General features: G+C 35.3%; 1 protein-coding gene across 5 annotated transcripts in view; it reads right to left on the bottom strand.

The window, feature by feature from the left end:
- VPS13A (vacuolar protein sorting 13 homolog A) overlaps window positions 1–17185 on the bottom strand; it is a 94572-nt gene that overhangs the window by 5621 nt on the left and 71766 nt on the right. For 2 of the 5 annotated variants that reach the window (XM_021380015.1, XM_021380016.1), the window contains exons 61-70: window positions 17000–17145; window positions 16800–16881; window positions 16025–16138; window positions 15575–15650; window positions 15311–15474; window positions 14934–14979; window positions 14593–14716; window positions 10627–10741; window positions 1926–2011; window positions 1139–1262 (exon numbers count right to left, since the gene is read on the bottom strand). In XM_021380015.1, the coding sequence (XP_021235690.1) occupies window positions 1139–1262; window positions 1926–2011; window positions 10627–10741; window positions 14593–14716; window positions 14934–14979; window positions 15311–15474; window positions 15575–15650; window positions 16025–16138; window positions 16800–16881; window positions 17000–17145 (1077 nt within the window). Of the gene's footprint in view, window positions 1–1138; window positions 1263–1925; window positions 2012–8873; window positions 9141–10626; window positions 10742–11184; window positions 14443–14592; window positions 14717–14933; window positions 14980–15310; window positions 15475–15574; window positions 15651–16024; window positions 16139–16799; window positions 16882–16999; window positions 17146–17185 lie in introns of those variants that run through there. The other 3 variants (XM_021380017.1, XM_021380020.1, XM_021380019.1) reach the window with 2 other exon arrangements.

Below are 17185 nucleotides of genomic sequence, written 5' to 3'. Positions count from 1 at the left end.
TATGGCAGATATGGTTCAGAGAGCACCATGTGCCCATTATACTAATCTGAGTATGTGACGTGTCATGCACACACCCTGGGAAACTTCATTTTCTGCATAAAAACATAGTGGAGTAGAACTGTCCAGTGGTAACAAGCTTCTTTATACCACGGAGTCACCGGAGACTGAGCTGTAAATATAAGTAGAAATGGGTGGCAGATAATAAGAGCATGTGGGGTAACAATCCAGTACTCCATATTAATAACTTTTAATTAGCCTTCAAGTCATTATCTGGGTGGAGATTCTACTAATACTGATCTGCAAGCCGTGGACTTGGGTAGTGAAAATAGCAACTTAGACTTCAGAAATAAAACAGAAGTAGCGCTTCAAAAAATGCAGTTTTCAACCACAGATTTCAATAAAAAGCATACTGCAGACACGTGAATGGACTCCAAAATGATTTCTGTATTGGGATAAAGATGGATGTGTAATTTATCAGCATTTGAAATTATAAGAAACAAAGAATTATGGTAGGATTTTATCCAATAAAAATTCACTTGCAGTTAGAAATCCAATTTGGAGGATTCCAAGCCAATATGGTTCTGCTTTTTATGTTCTCCAATAGAAACAAAGTATCAGTAAAAAATTTTGCAGGCACAATGCAAGATTGTGCTGACATCCAAGTTGTGTAATTACACACATGAAACTTAATGAAAACAGAAAAAAACCCAAAACTCTGCAGGTAAGTTCATTGATTCAAATCTCAGTTACCATCTCAGAGAGAATTCAAGGAATTATTTTTTATAAGCAATGTTGGCTCTGGTTCAGTTATCAGTGCTTAAATCTCTCATCACTGTCCATTGCCAGTTTAGCAGGGAAATAAAGGGGTTTTGTTTGTCTTAATGAAAAGTGTGAAATTTGGAAATTTTAGACAAACTGGCACATGACAGCAGAATATCCCCAATACTCAAGGAACAACTTCAGCTGCAAACACCATGTCAGCATTCTGCTTAAAATAGCCAGAAAATTGTAATCTAAAGGTTGCCAATCCCACATTTAAACTCCTTTATCCAAGTACACCTCAACTAGGGGAGAGATCAGGAATTCAGTTGTATAAACAAACGCTAAAAGAAAACAAAATGCAATCAGGTTAACATACCTTTGCTTCAATGCGTAATCTTCTGCCATCAACAATGAATGGTTCTTTCGTAAATTCATCATAAGTGTATTGCCACTCACATGTCAACTGTCCAAATGTCCCTTTTGTCACAAATAAGACACCACTAGGCAAGAAAAAAAAAGGAAACTCATAATGTAAAAAATAATGTAAAAAATATCTAACATTATCAAGTTAAATCTAGTGACATCATACATTAGTTTTGAAACATTTCATGTCTAATTAGATATAACAACTATACAGCATGGTTTCTGAAAGTCTGAATTTTGAATGCTCTCATTTAAAATAGTTTCATAGCAAAAGCACAGCAGTATTTCCAGACGTGTTTCTACAAAAAGTTACAGACTTAATTTAAGAAGGATACTTGATACTCACCCATTAAACATTGCTGACTCCATGTTCCTATATTATACATTTTCCTTCATTATACTAATTTCTATGAGAATCTCATAATTCCACTGACCTCAGCCTAATCAGATTTATTATAAATCTTGCTCAACTACCGAAATCACAAAACCAACAGTGTTCTCCTCTCCTTAAATAGAAAACTTACCATGACACTCAAATAGCATACTCTCATTCTGAACAATGCTGCTGTGGATGTGATTGACTAACAAAAAGCACACTAAGCATGCCTTCCCCAATATTGTATCCACATACATAATGACACACATGTCAAGGCACAGTTACTGATTAAGAATTATTAAGGCACACATATTTTTTATGGTAGAGGTTTACATAGTTATTATTCATATTCAAAACTGCTTACCTCTTTGTCACCATTAACAGATCTGTACTGTTGACCATAGCATGTGCAATATATCTGAGTTTTGCAAATCTTCCATTTTCAATTTTCTAAAAGAGATAAAATTTTTATAGCTTTGAATATGCAAGTATAAATTAATGTGTTTATTATTTGTTTAAAAAGTATTATGTCCCAGAAGAATAAGTTGGAACAGCTTATACCACATACTTTTAAGTAAAAGGCTTCTTTCATAACTCAGGATATGGCTAACAAATCTGTGACAGCTAATATTTATAATATGCAGAATTATTCGGTCCTTAGAAATGCAACTGTGCAAACAGAAATCAATCCTAGCAAGAAGTGACAAGGAACAACGTAATTTCTACATATTTGTAGCACAATCCAAACTTCCACTCCTAAAATTCAAAGACAACACAAGAAATAAGTATAATTAAAACACATCTAAGGAAGACTCATTTTTTCATTTTTATGAAGAGTGAACTCCAAAACACTGGAGTCATTAACCCTGGGTTCAATTCATACTTAACTCTCTACGAAATCCTGCTTGTCATACATACAGTGGGACTTAAAGATGCATTTGAGGTAATGCTTATAATTTTCATCTATTCTTTCATTTCCCCCTGAACTTGCTTAACTTTAAAAATAAAACAAACAAACAAACAAAAACCCCACAATTGCTGTGAATATTGTAGCTGGGCAACAAATTTAAAATACAGTGACAGCAGATTTAGTTAGTTAGTTTGTTTTTAATAGATGCTCTATAATTTTAATGTGACTTGGCAACCAAGGGATTTCTGACTTTCCAGGCAGTTACTGATCAGGCTAGTGATCACATTAAGATCACTGCATCTTGTTTGGGAGCAACAGCATCCCCAACTGCCTGCCTGCCTCCCATCTGTTAAACTGGAAGTAAAAATAGAGTAGTATAAACAAGTATGGTTCAATAAGCAGCCAACTGAAAACATACTGAAAACATATAGGTTACCTATCACAATAGTTAAAATGGCAGAAACACTTAATGAGTATTCTTTACCAATGTCAAATGGTAAAGACACTTAACTAAGTCTACACTAAGACTGGAAATCTGACAACACAGATAAGTCCACTTGACCAGTTTTCTAAAAATAATGCCTTCCCTCAAAGATGCTGATTCTTTCATTACTGAAATACAAGAACATTTGAGTAACGTGTTACTAAAAGAAAGCTTTCCAGAAAGCACATGAGCAGCAAATCAAAGTTTAGATTATTTTCCTTCCCCATACCTGCTGGCCTGACAAATCACAACTATCAATCACATGCCTCCCTATTTTAGTCACTGCATAAGTTCATTAGTGGAAAAGTCAGCAACAAGGACAGGGAGAATACATCAAAATGAATGTCATAATAAATGCAGAATTAAGAGCTTAGTAAATTAGAAATTTATATTTTATTTTTTCTCTTCTAGAAAGATTTTTGAAAACTCTTCAGTCAGGCTTTGTATGTCTAATTTTGTCACCGGAGATTCAAGTTTCTTCCTGCTTCTCATACGAAGTAGAAGCTTGGACCACTAAGTAACTAAAAAATTCTCTCACAAGGCACTTTTTATGTTATTCCAGCAATGCAGAAAGAGTAAGGATGGTTGAACAGAGGTAACTAATACACACAGTGGCATTTAATCTTGTAACAATTGCAACACACGTTCTGAAATTTGGCCAGCAATTTCTCTTACTGATCCAACATCTTCCAGAGCATAACCAGTATCTCTCTTCTACTAACAGCAGTTACAGGGGAGAAGCATTTAGAAATTTAGTCTCATAATGATGGAGAGTATCTCTAGCCTTTCTCTTGCATCAGAACAAGATAACTTTCTTAATTTTTGTGTACCATTGGAGTAAGATTTGTGTTGGACTAATGAGAACCAAGTTACCTCTTTTCGCCTTTTCACTACCTTGCTAGGCAATTTTTGACTAGTCATGTTGCCCCACTGTAACTCATTCAGTTTACTGATAATGTACTGAGAATGATGATTATGTAAATACAGTTCTTAAGCATAAAAAAGGTTGAACTCCTACACAGCACTTATACATACGTCTCGAAAATTCCACGGAAAGAACTTCATTCTACTAAAATTCACAAAGAAGTGACTCACGCAGCAAAGAAATATTGTTAGCATGCAGTGCACAAAGCTTTCCAGAAAGCTGAACTGAAACCAAACTACTACTCATTGTTAGCTCTAAGTCAAAGATCATACATTCACATTATGTGTGTTCCATAGTTTTGTAGACAGCAAATGTTAATTGGGAAATTAACACAGGACAAGTGTAGTGCAAATACAAAATTTGAATCTGTACCCATTGCCTATGGGTTACTTAGGGTAGATTGTTTTCTACCCTTTTTCTTTTTTTTGCAAATCTTTTCCTTTTCACATTGGACTTGCACCTATCCATTATGAAATACACCATAGAAGGATAGACCAATTTGCTGCTGATAATTCTCACAGAAATAGTACTACTATGCTCTGCTAGCATAATGGCTGATAAAACCAAACATACAAGGATATAAAATTTATCTCTTAAAAAATGTATAAATGTATCCTAATTTCATTGTATCTAGCTATCAGTATAACTAGACCACTTGTTTGGTGATGCAAAACTACGAAAGTCAACACTGGTCAATCACTGGTCAAAATTGGTTTTATTAGTGTACGAAATCAACCTGACTTTTAAAGCAAAACTTCCATGCTTCAGTTTAAAAAACATTTAATGACCTGAATGTTCTGATTTATTGACTCCACTTGGAAATTAAATGAAACAGTTGAAAAAGGACACTCCAGCAGCTTAAAATGCACAGCAATAAAAGTATAAATACATTCTTTAGAAAATTATTCTTACCTTCAATACAAATAATTAGATATCTCTGCAATAAACTAATTGTAAATTTGATCATCTATGCAGGGATATGCAAATATACCCAGTGTCTAAATGTGGCATTTCTGCATTTAGAAAGACACCAAACCACAGTACATGCCCCTAATTCACTGGAAAACGAGCACAGAGGCCTTTGATTAAATTAGAAATTTTTTAAAAAAGTGTAAGTAGGGGAACAAGATTTAAAATCTCTGATACTTCTGCTTATAGTTCTACCAAAAAGCAGTAGCATTACGTGAGAAACAAAAGTTGGAATGTTTGACATCATTTTTGAACTCCTCAACTGAACAAAGTTTGTAAAAAATAGTGTAAAGCCTTACAACTTAAAAAGTAGTTATACATATGTTACCCTTTTCTACTGAGGTTCAGATCAACTTTATTTTTTTATTAGGCTTTTAGATTGCCAGCCTATTTCCTCATTGTATGGAATCTGGTAGCAAAGATCTATATCCTGTAAAATTTAAGATTCCATTCAGTTATGCTGAACATAAACCCAGAGCTCAGTGTGTTTCTCTTAAAATTAAGAGAAATTTTTGGTCAAGGTTAACATTTAAACCTAAGGCAGGACTACAAAAATCAGGACAGTATCTTTCTTTCAGGAATTTTTCCTTCACAACAGAAATTTAATTTCCCTATGTAAACTGGCAGAATATCTTAGTATTCATACCAAAAATTGACCAAGAGAATTGTTTTTGAACAGATTTTGAACAATCTAAGATGCCTGGTAAGGTTCAGGACAATGTAGGAAAAAAAAAAAAGTTATTTTCAACCTTGGGAAGTATTTCTACCTATAAATTTAAGAAATAAAATCTCAGTTTCAGTGTACAGATGTCCTAGAGGATATAAATTTTTATACTTGATGCGAACTTAAGCCCAAGAGACATGAAGGAAAGAGAATAAAGGAGTATGACACTTGCTTTCACTCCTTGGCTGTTCTTTTTGGCAGACTGACATTTAAATACTAAGATGTAAGCATTTGAACAATGCATTTAAACATTCTGTTACCAGATCTGAAACTTGCTTTGTGACCAAAAAGGTACACTGAACTGAAAGCTGAGCACATATTTATTTATTTTTAATGCTGTATTAGGATACAGTATTGAAAAATTGATTTAGAGGATTAACATCTCTTTAAGCTTAAAACTACAGTGGCATTGTTAGAGGAACAACCCTTATGCAGCACTGTAGAAAAGCCCTCACAAACTCTCACTTTATGAGAGAGAAAAATTATAACAGCAACAAAAAAAAAACCAGAACACTGATTTCATGGTGAAAGTATTAATAAATAATGAATATAAGCATGAGACAAGCCCTTCTTTCAGCGTTTTTTGCTGAAGCGCAAAAATCAGTGATTTCTGGCAGAACTCTACAGTTTCTGTCAATGACTGTTAACAAGTCTTTTAAATGATTCCAGAAATGTTCTGTGATATTTATCTGTAGTGACTTAAGTCTACAGAGCTTCAGTTGATAAAACACAGACAAAAGATTAAAAACGATGTATTGAACAAGATCAAAGACAAAGAGCACAGCCAGATCTTCACCTCAGCAAGTAGTAGGCAGGCAAACTGAAGTTACCGCTAGGCATGTCACTAAAAGAGTAAAACAAAACATGCAGGAAAGGCTGAATAATTAATTTTTTTCTGCAGCTTACAGCAGAAAATTTGGCAGGCTTAGTTGAAAGGACAGCATGTAGTTCCTGGAGTCTTCAACAACAGTACTGGAATTCAAATTCACAGAATTACAGAATGGCTGTGGTTGGCAAAGACCTCTGGGTCTACCTGGTTCAACCCCTCCTGCTCAAACAGGGATACCCAGAGGAGGTGGGCCAGGTGGCTTTTGGAGATCTCCAAGAAAAGAGCAACCTGTGAAAATGCTCCATCCCCACCCAAAGACATGGGTTCAGAACAGAGGGAAATGTAATTCTAACATAACAGGTGATACAATTTTTGTTGTCCTAAATCCGAATTACGTATTTTCCCAATAGATACATATACAATATATACATATACACACACTGCTTAAGGCAGGAAAAAGTTTCCACAAAATATTTGCATTTTTTTTTTAAAAGCTATTGTATTTATTTCAAAAATACAACTAAAATCTATGAAGGAAACAAAATAATTAAAGGTATGTAATCATAATTTACTAGCTTTTTTTTTTTTTTTTTTTTTTTTGAGTAGCATTCTAAACTTCTCAAATCACGCTAAGTTTACCTTTCACATTCTGTAGTGATTTGTAGTATTCTACCTTTAGAAAAGCCAAAAAGTTAGCTCAACTTAACAGGGAAAGTGTATAAGCTCTAAAAGTCAAATTATTTTTGGGGAGGGATGTTTCTTCTGTCAGAAATGTATTTTTTTTTTTTAAATCTAAAGGTATTTTAAAACACAGAAAAATGTTTTTTATAAAACAGACATGCACTATTTTGTAAGACAGATCACTAATGAAGGACGACATAATTTTACAGAATAAAAGAAAGTGCCCTAAAAAGCCAAGAAGGAAAAAGAAAACTTCAGATAATATATTTAAGTTACTAAACTCCAGTAAAGTTATTAAAAGGCATCAGTAACCTTTCTAGAAATTAGAACCTAAAAATGTCCTCAATTTTATGTCATGACATGTCTTTTTTCAGGACTGGAGATAATTTCCAGCATTCTTCGTGCATTTATATTTCTGATATCCACTGATACCTGAAAATTCCAAAGCCTTTCAATAGTGTTTCAGTCAGTAACACGGTCTTTAATCTATTTCTTTATTACTTTGTGATGCTACTTTTACAAACTAAATAGCTATACAATATAGGTAGTGAACTTGAGCATCCGCAGCCTAATCTAAAAGAAGCTCTCAAGTTGAGTTTTCCCTCCTTTAATCAAGGAGATTACAGGTAAATGTATTCCTTGGCTCACTGCACAAGAATCAGCAGCTTTTAAAGGCACACAGGCAAAATAAACACACTTAGAGGTTTTAATAGTTCTCTCCTCAGAATTTTGACAACTGAAAGACAACAAGCAGTGAAACACAAGACAGTATTTGATAAATTCAAAATCATCATAGAAGCTCTTTTGCTTCAGAGCAGTTCTAATTCTTCAAGTTTAGTTGATGATTTTTTTTCTTACTATGGTACTTAAGAGACATAAATATCTGTTGCAAGGCATCTTTAAAATTCATCACAAAAACATAATTTGAACAACAAATCACACACACACACAAAAAGGAAAAGCCTTCCAGTGAATTCAGAATACAAAATCATTCTTCAGTGTTCTTATTTAGTGTTCTTCCACATCTAGCTACATAATATTCAAAAGCATTTACTTTCTTATGTATGCTTTACCACACAGAGCCTTATAAAAGTACAGGCATTTTCTGAAGCTATCACTGATTTTACATAGGGGTTTTTACTTTTTATTAGTGTTGCTATGAAAGGAATACAAATGTTAAATTAACAACCAAATCACTTAAGGTTACAATTTAAAACATCTAACCTGAACCCTTATATTTTATACATCTAAGGATTCCAAATGACACATAACTTAAGCATTTAAGAGTTATGGTAAAACAAATGACGAACGAAAGTAAAAAAAGTTTATGTTAAATGTCCCACTCAAAATAGATGCATTTTGTTTTTAAATACTTTCATGGCCAGTGTTTTGACATAATCTAGTTTCAGGAAACATAAACAGCGATGTTGGAACAGAACAGATGAATCCATTTTAGATATAGTTTAGATGTATTTATTGTTAAGAAGAAAAGCAGACAAAATACTTTTGAAATATGAAATAAATAGAATATTAAACAAACAGTATCATAATACTGACTGTACAATTCAATAAAGTATTACTAAACACATTTATGACCTTCTACCAAGTTATAAATAAAAATTGGAAAATGCAAAAACATTAAAAACATATACTAGAAACTCATCTGGAAATAAAAGCTAAGTCGTGGTATTACTACATCATTATATCTTTCAGCATGATTTTCACCTAATATCCAGTTATATATAACAATAAAAATTTCTGTATGTAGATTTGTTATGTATATTTGCCACTTTGTATAGCGCCCATCATCATGCACTTTATTTGCTTTTCCCCTTCCACCTTTTTTTTTTTTTTTAATTTTTGCACAGTTTTAGAAATAAGTTAGTATCATTTAACCCTGATTGCTCAGTGGGAATTGTAGCAACATTTAATATTGAATGATCAAAAGAACATGACAAAGGCCATGCGTATCTATTACAGTACATATTATCCTAACTGTCATCATCATCATCACTACTATTGTGAGTCTTAGTCCATTCCCTGTAGGCCTGTCTTTTCTGAAAGCATGACAAGAGAAGAAGAAAGCAGAAGTATTAGTTTAGAACGATTTGTTTGGCTGGAAATTTTTTAATTTAAGCAAAATAATAAGACAGTAATTCTGAAGTGACAGAACACGGCAAAGTACAAGCATGTTGAATTACCTCCTATATTCTATTCATTTTAGTCACCATTTACAATCACTAAAAGAAGTTTTATTCAGATCTAACTTGACATTCTGCTGAAAACTATCTTACTATCACACTTACTATCACACAGTAACTGCACTACCAATGCAGACCTACATGCAAAAAATAAAAGGGATGAGGTTACTACTCTTTTTTCTCATAACAAGGCATTATGCTATCCAAAATGTTGCATACAGGGGTGTAAGAACCAAAAACCCTGGTGCACTTGAAGAGCGATAGTATTAAGATATTAAACATACATCCTATGCCATGGAATTGTCAGTAGTAAATTATAACATGAAACACGGAAATTTTAAAATTTTTAAATTTTAGTTACTTTCATATGGTGGCTGCCATCACAAAATATGACAAACTTAGTAAGTTTGCACTTATAAGTTGGATAATGAGAAGTGGTAGTAGTGTACTCAACAATACAACATAGAAAAAATGGAATTACATATGACATTGCAGAATTTCCTGAAAGTTCCTTAGAAAAAAAATCCCCAAATGCAAACATGTAAAAAAGATTAAGAAAAAGTAAAAATACTGCTGTGTCTTTACAAAAATTTCCATGTGAGAGCTGAATCTGTTAGCCTGTTAGCATTTGTATTAATGGTAAACTTTTAAACAGAAAATGGGATTTTTTAAAATCCTTTTTCTTGATAGAAAGAAGAGGAACATTAACAACCTTATACTGTTCATTAGCGGTAGCTTTCAACTACACTGTGCTTAAGGTAATGCTTCTACACGCTGCTTTCAGTTAATTCTCAAAATCTAAAAATCTTCTCCAAAGCCTACTCAATTCTTATCTAAATCTCCCTAGAGGATATTTCTGTATGACTTCACCAACATTTGCACAGTGAGAACCCCTCAACTGTTTAAAAGTAAATTTACTGAAAACAAATTATATTTTTATATATTGGATATAAATTATATTATTAAAAATAAAAATAAACTGGAGATGCTTACATCTCCAATTACCATTAATTAAGTTTCTAAATACTTCCTTATTATTTACGTGCAAGTGTTTTTACAATGCAATTTTATTTATAACAGAGGAAAAAATATAAACTTTGTACACTTGGGTTAAATTTGCTTCAGTGTTATCTGAATGAAAGAATAACTTTCTAAACCATTGCTCAGCATGTTCCTCGTGCAAATAGTATAATCATTAAGTCTATGAAATTAAATGGAATTTCCTTGACTACCGAGTTACTAGGTAAGGGGTGGCAGGAATTTTTTTTTTTTTTTTTAAGAGCAATCTTACAAAACACTTAATTCAACATACTAAGAGTTAAATTTTATCCCATTTCTTCACCTGTAACATTTGACTTCCAGTTCCATCTCTTAATCTGTAAGGTCTAATAACACCATCTTCACCAAAGAAGCGAGGTGGGCGTAGGCTTACCACATCTTCTGATGAGTCGGCAACTCTGACAATAAATCAGCATATTTAAATTACATATCAGTATAGGTACTTAGCTATAATATTTACCAAAGTCGCTAAAATATTTTGAATATAAAATAAATTCATGTATTAGTAAAGCAGCTGTTGTTGTCTGTATAGACATCTGACACATAAATAGAAAGAAACCACTCTATGAAATAATTATAAGATTTCTAATTAATGCAATCTATTTCAGAGAATGACTTTTAGAACATGAAATGGCACAAAGCAGAACACAACTGCAATACTTCATAGAAGTAGAGAACAGTTGAGGTTGGAAGAGAACTGTGGAGGTCATGTTGCCCACCCCCCTGCTCAAGCAGGGACACTCCAAGCAGGGTTTCCAGGACCATGGCCAGGAAGCTTTTGGAGATCTCCAGGAGAGGAGACTCTGACCAACCTGTGCCAATGCTCCATCTCCCACACAGCAAAGAAGTATCTCCTGATGTCAGACAGAATATCTTGTGTTCCAGTTTGTGCCCATTGCCTTTTGTCCTGTCACTGGACACCACTGAAGAGAGCTAGGTTCTGTCTTCATGGTACTCTCCCTTCAGGTATTTATAGATATTGATAAGATCATCCCACTGATCCTTCTCTTCTTCAGGCTGAACAAGCCTAGCTCCATCAGGCCTTCCTCAGAGGAGAAATGCTCCAGTTCCTTCATCATCTTTGTGGCGCTTCGCTGGATTGTCTCCATGACTCACTTGTAACAGGCAGCAACGCAGCAGACACAGCACTTCAGGTGTGGTATTCTCAGTTGAGGGAAGAATCATGTCTGTTGGCCTGCTGGCAATACTTTTCTTAATGCAGCTTAGGATGCCATTAGCCTCCTTTGCTGCAAGGGCACCTTGCTGGCTCACATTCAACTTGGTATCCACTTGGACTCCCAGGGCATTTCCTGCAAAGCTACTTTCCAGCTGAGTGGCCTAGCATGTGTTGGTGCCTGAGACTGTTCCACTCAAGGTGCAAGACTTTCCACTTCTTGCTGAACTTCAGAAGGTTTCTGTCAGCTAACTTCTCCAACCTTCTGAGGGCCCTCTGGATGGCAGCACAACCCTCTGATCAATCAGCCATTCATCCCAATTTTGTGTCATCTGAATTTACTGAGGGTGCACTCAGTCCTACCAGACAGATCATTAATGAAGATGTTAAACATGACTGTACCCTGTATAGAGCCCCAGGGTACTTTACTCATTGCTGGACTCCAACTAGACTGGATAACTGACCACTACCATCTAGGCTGTTCAGCATGGTTTTTACCCAACTTAGTGCCTGCCTATCCAGCCCATAATTCAAAAGCTTATTCATAGGTGACAGGGCCAAAGGCCTTAGAGAAGTCTAGGAAGACAGTGCTCTCCTCTCATCCATTAGCCTGGTGCTTTCATCACAGAACCTCATCAGTTTGGTTAAGCATGATTTCCTCTTGGTGAAACCACACTGACTATTTTTGATAATTTTCTTCTCCTTCATAAGCCTGGAAATGGTTTCCAGTATGATTCCATCACCCTCCCAGGAAATGAGGTGAGGCTGACTGATCTCACTACAGTTCACCAGGTACTTCTTCACACCTTTTTGAAAACAGGAGAGACATTTGTTTTCCTCCAGTCTTCAGACTTGTCTTAATCACCAGGATTGACTGAGATTACCTAGAGAGGCCTCGTAACAACATCTACCAGCTCCCTCAGCACTTGTGTTTGCATCCCATCAGGGCCCATAGGCTTATACATTTTCGGTTTCTTTTAAGTATTCCCTGACCTGATCTTCTTCCACTGAGCACACATCTTCCCCCTTCCAGTATTTGCCCTGGTCTCTGTGAAGTGGAATTCCTGAAGGGCAGTCTTGCTGTTGAAGACTGAGACAAAGAGGGTGTTTCGTTCATCAGTCTTTTCGCTGTCTTTCATAATCAGGTCTCTTTCTTAATTCAGCATTTCATCCACATTTCCCTAGTCTTTCTTCTACTTACATATTTATAGGAGTCATTTGTGTTGCCTTTGAAATCCTCAGAGAGATTCAATTATATTTGGGCTTTAGCTTTCCCTAGATATCATCCCTGGATGCTTGGACAATGCATCTGTACTCCTCTCAGTTTACCTGTTTTCGCTTCCACCCACCATATACTTCCTTTTTTGTGTTCAAGTAATGCCAGAAGCAACTTGTTCGTCTTTGTAGTCTTCCCATCATTTTTGCCTGACAGATTAATAATGTAATTACTTAATTACTGTCTGAGTATTCTATTTAAAAACTTGAGGATTAAAGACATCCATGCTTCTTGTGTTTTCTTTGAATTTCTCTGCAACAGTTTAAAGGGTAAAATATACAAGACACAGACAAATTATGCTAGCAAAAATGGGATGTCTTACTGAGAAAAGAGCAATTAACAACAGTTATCAGCAGGATTTACGAAAAGGCCTCTCAAAACACATTCTCCAACTTATTTACAATTTGTAAATATGTTATCATAAACCTGTTTATGATAAACTTCGAAGGTGGGCCCTTGTGTACCTAATGAGGTTCAACAAAACAAAGTGCAAGGTTTTGCACTTGGGTCAATGTAATCCCAGATACATATACAAACTGAGAGAAGAAGTCCTTGAGAGTAGCCCTGCTGAGAAGGACTTAGGGGTTAAGGTGGATGAAAAACTTATCCTGGGTTCCCTCAGAAGAGGGGTGGTCAGCAGGGTGAGGGAGATGATTATCCCCCTCTACTCTGCCCTTGCAAGGCCCCAGCTGGAATACTGAGTCCAAGTCTAGGGCTCCCAACACAGGAAAATGTGGAGCTTTTGGAGATGGTCCAGAGGAGGGCCACAAATGTGATCGAAAGCCTGGAGTACATCTTTTATGTAGGCTTAAGGAACTTGGCTTGTTCAATTCGGAGAAGAGAATGCTGTGGGGAGACCTCACTGTGGCCTTCCAATATTTAAAGGAAGTTTATAAATATGAGGGAAATCATTTTTTTACACGGGATGATAATGATAGGACAAGGGGGAATGTTTTTAAGCTAAAGGATGGGAGAGTTAGATTAGATGTCCGTTTTTTACTGAGAGAGTGGTAAGGTGCTCGAACGGGTTGCCCAGAGTGGTTGTGGATGCCCCATTCCTAGAAGAGCTTAAGTCAGGTTGGATGAGGCCCTGTGCAATCTGATCTAGTACTTGACCTAGCAGCTCGCAACCCTATCTGTGGCAGGAAGGTTGGAACTTGATGACCCTTCAGTTCTCTTCCAACCCAAACCATTCTATGATTCAGGCTAACTATAGGGGAGTGAGATTATCACATTATTCTACAAGCAATTCTGTCAGAGTTCTCAACTGTATCCTGGACTGCATCAAAAAAGGGGTGGCCAGCAGGTTGAAGAAGGTGATTGTACCCCTCTAGTCTGCCCTTGTAAGGCCCCATCTGCAGTATTGTGTTCAGGTCTGGGGCCCCCAGTAGAATAAACACATGGAGCTGTTGGAAAAGGTCCAGAGGAGGCCACGAAGGTTATCAGTGCTGGAGCACCTGTCCTACCTACAAAAACAGTCTGAGGAAGCTGTGCTTGTTTAGCTTGGAGATGAGAAGGCTCTGGCGAGACTGGGTTTTCAGTACTACAGTCTTAAATCGCAGTTGAGGAGATTTAGATTAAAGGTTGGAATGAAGGTAGTGAGGCAGGGGAACAAGTTTCCCAGAAAAGCTGTAGATGCCCCTTATCCACTGAAAAAAGAAAAAAATTGATCTTATCCATCTCATCTGCATTAATTTTAAGGTTTCTAAAGAAACATTAACAGAGGTGATACGAAGAATCAACACACCCCACCATTCTGATTTATGCCATATGCCACTCTTCATATTAATTTTACTTACTTTTTAATACCCTGAAATGTGCTGCTTGCCATGTCTATGATTCCTCCAGTAGGCCTAGCTACTGCTCCCACTAGGCCTTTTCCAACACCTTTGAAAAAACCAGCTGCTCCTTCTTTCTGAGCTCCTAAAAGGATTAAGTGCAGCAAATTGTTAAAAAAAAAAAAGACCACCTTATAATATTATTTGTAATTACATTTGCCCTTATTTGATAGCAACTACAGTCACCTCCACATTTAAATTAGAAGTCAGTGAAAACAAAATCTTGATAAACATAAAATATCATCAAATATCGAGAATTTCAATCATATGAATATTTAATGCATTAGAAGACCTAAACTTACCTCTTATTGGTTTTGTAACTATTCCTGTTATGCCGCTGACGAAACCCTACCAAAAAGAAATGAAAGAGTTGTGAGAAATGTTTTCACATTATATTTTTTTTTCTTCTAACATTTTACTTATTAATTTTTTGGTGAACAATCACAAAATGTGTGTTGGACTATTCTAAAATCCACTGCAAGTTATCAGAATTAGAGGCATCTGCTTCACTATTCCTACCTTCTTGTCATTTCTCATGTATTTTTCTTTAAAACTATCACTCAGTTGTGGCCATATATTGGCAAACCAGAATGAAGTCGAACAACTCTCTACAGAAACCTCTACGTTGGTTATTTTTACCACTATAAAATTCATTAAACGTTTTATTTTTTATTCTTACAGAAACTAATCCTTTTCCTCCACGAGTGATACCCTCTCTCAGACCAGTGGGCTGTTTATTCATGGCTTCTCTCCTTTTTTGCTGATAATCTTCATCCATTGTTATTGCAGCTACACCTTTTGCCATAGCACCAGTGATTCTTGAAGCAGCACCAGCTAATCCACCTATTGAAAATAAAACAGTGTAAGTAAAATGCCACTGCAACTTACAAATACCTACACTGTTTAATAATCAGCATGCTACTGTGATAATGTTGAAACCTACCAACAGCTCCCCCTACTAGTGCTTTAAGTCCTAGTGCCATTCCTTCTATAAATTCTTCAGGACCCTGGATGGCTCCCTGAGGAAGGAAAAAAAAAAACACATTTATGCTACTTATGCAAGTTTCAAACAGTAAATATATTTAAATTCTTAAGTTTTATTGTAATTTATAGGTATTTAACAGAGGGCAGAAGAGATCTCTGTTAAGTTCATTCAAGCAGTATTGATCTACAGTAATTACTGTAAGGAAAAGTCGACTGTGAATTAAGGGCAATAATTTGTTTTTATGTCACTTGAATTTTTCAGTAACTTTTCCTGTCACTTTCACTTTCATTTTTCAATTCTAAATCTCACCATAAAACCATAGAAGTTATTAGTACACCCCAATTTCCAATATAATTTATATCTAGCAGTTTTTGCAACATTTCACAAAAATCTGGAAAAGATTTTTACCTGATAAGGCTCATAGAAAAATGCTTCTACTCCTTCAGACAAGCCTCTTATGAATCCAAATGGATTGCCCAATACATCAAGGCCAAGAATAAGGACATACATCTGTTTAATAGCCTAAAACAAAAATAGATATTCAGTAAAAATATTTCAGAAAATATACTAAAATCATTAGGACGTTGCACTTTACTCAAAAAAGCAGAAGATGAATTTAATATGAAGAACTCAGCATTTGGAAAAGTAGGTATAGTTATTTTAAAAATGATTGTATGGTGAGCAAAACATATTAAAATCCGTCAAATAACTCTACTGCTTCCAAGTATTTCACAAGTAGTTGAGATCTTGAGATTTTCCAAAGCAAGCATATTACCTAGACTTCACTCATACTGTGCAGGTACAGGACAAAATTTGGATCTGTGCGTAGGTTGAGCGAATTTTGTTCACTATGATTGCAAAACAGCGAGGTATACAGGAGCTACACTGTGTTTGCTTCTAATACCAATTTCTGTAAGTTGTTTTTGTTATGCACGCTACTTTTCTTATCATAAGCTATAATTTAGTCATAATTGTAGTCATAGTTAAGTAACATAATTTAGTTGCCTTAGTAAAAGCAGCAGAATACAACTAATGAGTAATAGGTTTTTATGTTTCTTACGTATTTAACCCACCTACAAATGTACAAGGCTGCAACTAGTTATTGATTTTCATAGAACCAAAGCACACAGTAACACTTTCAAAACATAAATTTACTACAGTGTTTAAATTTTCTTATTCTAACCTGTTTTGAATAATGCTTTATCACTGCTGATTGGAGCTGTTGTGTAGTACAGAAGTGATAGCTGAGTTCAAAGAACGCCAACCTATTAAAACAGATTTTTAAAAAGTCCATATTATTCAGACCAAAATAAAATATAACATGGATTTACAATATTGAATTGTTTTTTAGAAGTAGTCATTACAATTATATTTTGAACCTACTTAAAGACGACATCTTGTACATCTGTGAGGGTGGCACCTATGCTCTTCAGAAGGAGATTCAAAGACTGAAGTGGTATCAGTTCTTTCTTTCTTTCTTCTTTGTTACTATCTTCACCACCAGTACTGAGTGAAAAGCTTAAATGTAACTAAGCAATAAAAAGAAAAATTGGGAAATAACGTGAGTGT

Source organism: Numida meleagris, chromosome Z (assembly GCF_002078875.1).
Source record: "Numida meleagris isolate 19003 breed g44 Domestic line chromosome Z, NumMel1.0, whole genome shotgun sequence".
Classification (NCBI taxonomy): Eukaryota; Metazoa; Chordata; class Aves; order Galliformes; family Numididae; genus Numida; species Numida meleagris.
Note: the sequence above shows the minus strand (reverse complement) of the source record. Positions and strands in the feature narration are given on the sequence as shown.